General features: G+C 47.1%; 1 protein-coding gene across 2 annotated transcripts in view; it reads left to right on the top strand.

Annotated features, from left to right (window-relative positions):
• The first annotated feature begins 871 nt into the window (after window positions 1-871).
• The window catches only part of ANXA5 (annexin A5), a 29517-nt gene continuing 23178 nt past the window's right edge, over window positions 872-7210 (top strand). The window contains exons 1-2 of one of the 2 annotated variants that reach the window (XM_054203234.1): window positions 872-995; window positions 1078-1117. In XM_054203234.1, the coding sequence (XP_054059209.1) occupies window positions 1109-1117 (9 nt within the window). In that variant the 5' untranslated portion in view covers window positions 872-995; window positions 1078-1108. The remainder of the gene's footprint in view (window positions 996-1077; window positions 1118-7210) is intronic. The other variant, XM_054203233.1, reaches the window with a different exon arrangement.

Genomic DNA, 7210 nt, shown 5'->3' with positions numbered 1-7210 from the left:
AAGGCCAACCACATCCTGGGCTGCATCAAAACAAACGTGGTCAGCAGGTCAAGGGAGGGGATTTTGCCCCTCTGCTCTGCTTTGGTGAGACCCCATCTGCAGTGCTGTGTCCAGCTCGGGGGCCCCCCAACATAAGGAGGACGTGGACCTGTTGGAGTGAGCCCAGAGGAGGGCCATGAAGATGCTCAGAGGGCTGGAGCCCCTCTGCTGTGAGGACAGGCTGAGAGAGTTGGGATTGCTCAGACCTGTAGAAGACAAGGCTCCGGGGAGACCTTAGAGCAGCCTTCCAGTGCCTAAAGGGGGCCTACAGGAGAGCTGGGGAGGAACTCTTGATCAGGGAGTGGAGCGATAGGACGAGGGGTAATGGTTGTAAACTGAAAGAGGGGGAGATTTAGATTAGATAGCAGGAAGAAATTCTTTGCTGTGAGGGTGGTCAGCCCCTGGCCCAGGTTGCCCAGAGAAGCTGTGGCTGCCCCATCCCTGGAGGGGTTCAAGGCCCGGTTGGACGGGGCTTGGAGCAACCTGGGCTGGTGGGGGGTGTCCCTGCCCAGGGCAGGGGGGGTTGGAACTAGATGGTCTTTAAGGTCCCTTCCAACTCTAACCATTCCGTGAATGCCTGCTTTAAAATTCAGCACAGCCTTGCCCTTCAGCAATGGGACATGATCCTCTGCAGATTATCGGCAACTGACTTTTTAAACTGATTTCTTGAGGAGGGGGCTTGAGGCAAAGGGCTACCCCTCCAGTAAGCCCAGCGAGGAGGAGCTCGGGCCGGTTACTGCCAAGTCTCTTCCGAGCCCCGTGGCCCCGCGGGGCGGCCCGGGGGAGGCGGCCCGGCGGAGGCGGCCCGGGGGAGGCGGCCCGGGCTGGCCGCCCGCCCGGGGTGGGGCCTGGCCCGGCCCCCGGCTGAGGCAAGCGGCGGCGGGGCCCCCTCCCTCCTGCTTTACTCAGTGCTCTCGGTGGCTCTGGGCGGCGGCGGCTCGGCGGACCAGCTTGCGGTGAGGGGAGCCGGGAAGGGAGGCGAGGGACGGTGGCCGGACGGGAGGGGACGGGCGCTGACTGTCGCATCTCTCTTTGCAGACTCGAACCCGCAGCGGCGGATCCCAGAGGGATGGCGAAGGTGAGGGGGGCGAACGGCCGCCGATGGCGGGCCGAAGGCTTCCGCGGCCCCTCGGCGGGCTCGCCCCTGCCCGGCCGCGGCCGGTTCCGGGACATCCTTCTCTTATCTGTCGCCTTACTTTTACTCCTCACCGATTTATTTTCCGTCTGCCTTAAATCAACCCATCCCCGAGGCTGGGGAGACGCGGAGGGGAGGGGGACAGGGAAAGCAGCTGATCATGTGAGGCCCGCGTCAGGCACAACTTTTTTTTTTTTTCCCCCCCCGCCAGTTTCCACTAATTTGGCCAAGTTTTCGGTACCGTCTGTTTATATTATGCCTGGGTGGAGGCTACTTCCACTGGCGGAGGAAGGAAAAAAAAAAAAAAATAGCGCCGTGTCTGTGCCGTGTGGAGTCTCGGCCTTGGTACTCCTGTCCCCAGCTTTCCCGTTTCCAACTTAATTTTTCTGAACATCTTGCAGCTATCGCACAGTACTTTGGTATTATTTATTATTTTTTTTTGGTCCTTCGCAGCCCTTGTGTTGCTGCCGTTACGTTTGAGCCCGGGAAAATGGGGCGGGTTCCCAGGTTTGTTTTTATAGTGGTGTGAAACGCATACGCTCTAGAAAGTAAAATAAGGGTTTAGTGGCATAGTTACGGGTTTGGCATGCTGTAGGAAGTGAAAGCCATCAAGTTGTACGAGTGTCTTCGCAAAGGTCAGGGTAATTGCACGGTAATGTATTAGTAGTTTCATTATTTTAACTTGATGAGTAGAATGGTTAGTGGTGTTTTAACACTCCTGTGAATATTTACTCTTGTCTCAGTTTTAAAAGAACGAAAGGATTCTTCACTTTAAAAAAAAAAAAAATGTATACTAGCATTCCACTAAATCCTTGAAGTTCTGGGTTTGTTGGGGTTTTTTTTGAGGGACAAAGAGGGGATTTTTCTTTCTTTAAACATCAATCCTGGTTTGTAGGATGCATCTTAATACAGGGACCATGCTAGCGCAGGGCATCTGACCAGACAGATTTGCTTGGACAGCCTTTTATTATGGTACCTGTAGCATGGCTCATAGGCTTGAGGCTAACTTCTTTTTTAGTAAAAGCATGGAAATTTGCCATTCTCTTGTCTATGCCACAGAGACACAAACTTTAATCCTTAATCTTTGTAAAAGGAGTATTTCGTTCTTCGCTAGCGCAAACCGGTTACTCTTGGCTTCATGTAGTAGAATTTTGTACAGCCTGAGGTGACGCTTGGGGCAGGGTTACTCACTGTGGTGAATGGTGGCAGGTTGAAGACATTGGAACAATGAGATCTTGTACTTGGTAGGCCTTGTCCTCCGGTTTACGTGTTCAGAGGGCTGCCTTCCAGTTCAGTGGTAGTCTTTGTGCGATTATGCAGCCGTGAAAGACTGGGAGTGTTAAAGCTTGGTAGCCTGTAATTCAGTTTATAATCATAAAAAACAAGTTGAAGAGTAAGCTCTGCTCCTGATGGCAGGTGGCTGTTCTAAGTTTTGTTGCGCCACAAGGTAAGGGTAAGAAATGAAGATGCCTATCAGTTATGAAATGTCAAGTGTCAATTGACAGTACTTATTTATACACACAACTAAAGGTTTAGAGTTCAAAAAGGCTGCACAGCACAGTGCACTGAAGTCCAATTTAGTCCGGGTACATCACTGAAGAATAAATCCTTTGAAGAAGGTAAGTTATCTTTGGAGTCTTGGTCATTGAAGTATTTGCTCAGTCATGGGAAGATTTTTTTTTTAATTTTTTTTAATTTTTTTTTTCCAAAGACCTGAGAGATTTTGTGTGTTCCACGTCCAGGACAAAAAGGTTCATTCATTTCGTGGGGAAAACTACAGCGTGCCGTAATACGCTCTGCAGACTGGTCTCTCCATGCCTGTGTTTATCTGCTTTCTTTGGAGCAACGCCGCTGTCCTAACAAGCTGCCTTTTCTCACACGTCTGTATGTGTAGTAGTCTTTGTTTAATGGATGCACAAGGTACGATCTGTCCCTGCTTCATGAACTAGCTGCCTGGGAAATGCTACCCCGCATTTGCTAATTCAGAAATCTGTAAAGAAAGCAACAACTTTCTGCTTGCGTGCTGCAGGCTGGACTGTTTTGGTCTGCTAGTCCCGAATTATTCCCAGAATGTGAAGTCGGGAGCATTTCGTGTATCCGTTTGCATGCTGCCAGGGAAGGATTGCTTGCTGCTGGTGAAGGTGCGGCTGCTGTGCGCTGTATCTGGAGTTCCTGTTCTGCCAGCGTGCACGTGTGACTTCGGAGCACAGCGATAGTATCACCAACTCCGGTAGCACTTCAGAGGACGGTGGCTCACATGTCAGAGTACAAACTTTTTCAGAATCAGGTCCTAAGTAGCTCTTTGGCTTTGTTGAGGTTACTTGGGAGGACAGTGTTTTTGCAAAGGTCCCTGCGTTGATTCCTACGTTCCTATTGCTTGCTCTTCTCTTCTCTTTCTCTCCCACCCCCTCTCTTTCCTTTTTTTTTTTTTCTTTCTCTCCTCCCTATCTTTGGTATCGCCATGGTGCACTGACTCAGAGTTCAACACAGTTGTTGGGTAATTCCGGTTTTTGTCAGGAGTTTAAATTTAGTGGGGCAGATGTGAATATAGTCTGCTGACCAGAGTTTGCTCCTTCCATGTAAGTGTACAACCTGAAGCATTACTAAACTTAGAGAGGTGTTTTGTAGAGGCGTCTTTACAGCTGTGCAGTTGCATCAGCTCTGTGTGTACGTTCACCCACCCACAATGTAATTTACATCCTACTGACCTTGAAATTTTGGTAAGGATGCCGTGAAGTAATTATACATTTCAAGGCGTTTCAAGAAACGAGATGTTTGTTTCAAAGCACAATTTGAACTGGGATCTGTGTGGTCTTCAATGGCTGTAAAGGCTTTTGATTTACTGGTGAACACTTGCAGCTTTATCTGCAAGATGCCTATTTTTGCGTAAGAAATCTTGAGGCAGTCTTTCATTTAGGCTAGCACGTGACCTTCTAGGCTCTCTTCTGTCTTCTGAAAATAGCATACCTTCTCTGTTTGTCAACCTGTGTGCTGGAAAACATTCTCCGTTTCCCTTCTTACCACTCCACAGTTTTCCTGGGCCGTCTTGTAAACAGATGGCTGCTTTCAAAAAAAAAAAATCACATACCACCTTTTCTGCACTAGACACCGGGTTTTTCCAGTGGCAGATTGATGAGACCCTACTTTTGTTGCTGCAGAGCAGCGTTGTGAAAGGGGGTAGCTTTTCATCGATGGGAAATCTGGTGGGTAAGAGCTTGCTGTGAGTGGGCACAGAGGAAGGGTAGCGGGGAAGAAGTCTGAGTCAGTTCAAGTATGGTCTTTTGTTTGCTGAAAACAAATGCTTTGTGTTTAACGGTGGCTAAACATGGGATCTTGTGGGTGGAGATTTTTTTGTGTGCTTGGTGGGAGAAGTTAAAAGGAACCTTGTCAAGTGGCTATTGTTGAGCTTACGGATAATGCGGTTGCCAGGCTATGTGGCCACGTGACATCAAATTGTGAAGCCAAAGTTGTCTCTTGAGAGAAGCTAATGTAGCTCTGAGGTGCTGGTTAGAAACATCTCCCCTGATAAGATCGTATCTTCTCCTTCTGCAAACTTTTTGCTAGAGCAGGATAAACAAAAATATCCAAGAACGTGATTTGGAGGGGCATAAATTCTAAAGCAAGATCATCTCTTGCTTTGAAGTGTCTCTTATTTTTTTTTTCCCCCTTTTTTTTTTTTTTTTTTTCTTTGCCTTTCCTCTTCATGCTAACTTTGTGTAACTAGGGGTTTTGTTGGTCTCATTGGTAGATGTCTGGAATGGAAGCTGCTGTTTAGTATAGAATCACAAATTGCACTTGCGCTACACATGATTGCTTAACAACAGTCGGCATATTGGGAATGTAGAAAGAAAAGAACGTGGGTAGGTTTTGAGTGTTATAATCTTGTGATATTCTTTCTGTTAAGGTCTTGCGTGTTGTGTTTCTCTTTGTGTTTTACTGGCCAGTGTGGGATATTGCTGTTTTCTCATTTCCATTGGTGTGCTTTAGGTTCTACTGAGTGGGAAACTTAGGAACCAAAATATAAAGGACCCGTGAGCTTGTAACGTTATTTCGTATCTGTTTACATAAATGGCCAGGAACGCTCTTAGAAGTACTAAAAGTAAGAATTTATCTACCTCTGTAAGAAGTCATGAAGTTTGTAAATAAAAGTTCAATAGTTGTCTTTCAGTTCACCATTTTTCGTATTAGGTCAGGATGGCATAGCGGTTGTGATGCTGTGACCTGCAAGATCTGCGAGAACCGGTTTGTTTCAGTAAAGTTTAAACTCTACTTAACGTTGAAACTGTAGTTGAGTTGTCTGATAAGTGAGTGTCTGGCTTCTGTCAGAAACTCTTTCCTACGAGTCTATTACTTTGTTAGAAATGTCTGGTTCGTAGCTCCTATTTCACATTCTCCGTGACTGAAAGTCGACTTCAGTGGTTCAGGCGGCGATGGTGGTTTAGAACAGTTAGACTGTAGGTTGGACTCGGGCCCGCAAAGCTGTATCCGAGCTTGTCTTACACTAACAGCCCCTGCTGTGGTTGTGCTCCGTTGGGACCAGCGTATAGTCAAGGGCAGTAGATGTAGCTGGAGATTCTGCTATTATAGCTGCTGTCTTTGTGGTACCCAGGTGACGTGCGTTTTTGTTACGCTGGATGGCGGAGCTGCAGCGATATTTCTGGTTTACAGGCTAGCTGCAGCTCAAGTGCTGATCGAGGGCGATTGTGGCAGGTAGGTAGCCAAAATCCAGTAAACGCTGTGCGTCAGAAGGGAACGTCTGGAATGCAAATGGTGCCCAGACACCAAGAAAGCTCTTTGGGACTACAGCTGCACCAGAAGGATTTCAGGAACTGTTCATCGAGCTTAGCGTATGCTGAGGCTTTCCGTGCTGTGCTTTGGAAAAAAGAGTTACGGAAGGATTCTTCTTAGTTAATAAAAATGAGAAGGATGATGCAGAGATAGATTTAACCTAGCACTTAGTGTTCACACGTATGTTGTCTAAAACAGCCCCAGAGGAATGTTGGGCACTCGTCACAAGACTTAGGAATTGTGAAGGAGAATTCCGCTTGCTTATAACAAGATAAGCAAAGGAAAACTTTAACTTAAAGATCAATAACTGTTTCCTCTGAGACCTGTTAGACGGTTAGTCATGTCCAAAAGGAGAATTGTGGTAGTTCAATAACATTAGTTATGTTAAGATGATATTTGCAGGAAAGTACAATTTTAAATAACCCCATGCTGGCTGGCAGGGTAATAAGGGAGGAGGAGGAAAACAAAGGCTTTTCAGCCTTCATCTGTTTTACCAAATTAAATTTGATTTATGAAGTTCAGTCACAGCTGAATTCCGAATTCAGCTTCGGAATTAGCTAGGAAAATGACAGTACGTACGTATTGCTGTGCCTAAATTTGAACTACTGCCGAAAAACTTGCTTGTGATTGGAAAAGCTGAATGCTCCAGGGGAATTTGTCATGCCCCTGAAGTATGCCGGATATTGGAAAGCATCTACCAGAAAGAAGTTTGTTGTTGCTACTAAACGCCGTGAGACTTTCTGTTCTGATTTGCCAAAATACGGCAGAGGTAAACCGAAGTCATTACTGCTCCCACAGTGAGCAGCAGGGGGGTGGCAGTAAAAGCGCAGGCGGCCTGAGAGGCAGCAGTGTTTCGGGGCAGTTTCTGGTTAACGCTTGCCTGCTCTTTTCTCTCTGTGCTCTTCTGGCTGACCTGGCTTGGATGAGCACATTGACTTGAAACCAAAGCCCTGTGTGGCTGAAATTGCTAACTTGAGGGAAAGGCTGTGTCGCAGAGGCCAGATGGCTGTGCTGCCCGTGAAACGATGTGGTGCCAGTCTCAGCAGGTGTCTTGGCGCTTCCTTTCATCCTCTTTTCTTGAGAGTGGAAAAATGCCCTGCCAGTAGTGATTACTACTTTTATGCAACGATGCTTACGAGAAATTTCGCTGTTAGAAAAACCTTCCTATTCCCCAAACCCAGCTGTTTCCCCTTTTGGCCATCGCTCGACTCTTATAGTTTATAAATGAACTACTCTTCTGTACATATG

The sequence above is a fragment of the Rissa tridactyla genome, chromosome 5, assembly GCF_028500815.1.
Source record: "Rissa tridactyla isolate bRisTri1 chromosome 5, bRisTri1.patW.cur.20221130, whole genome shotgun sequence".
Taxonomy (NCBI): Eukaryota; Metazoa; Chordata; class Aves; order Charadriiformes; family Laridae; genus Rissa; species Rissa tridactyla.
Note: the sequence above shows the minus strand (reverse complement) of the source record. Positions and strands in the feature narration are given on the sequence as shown.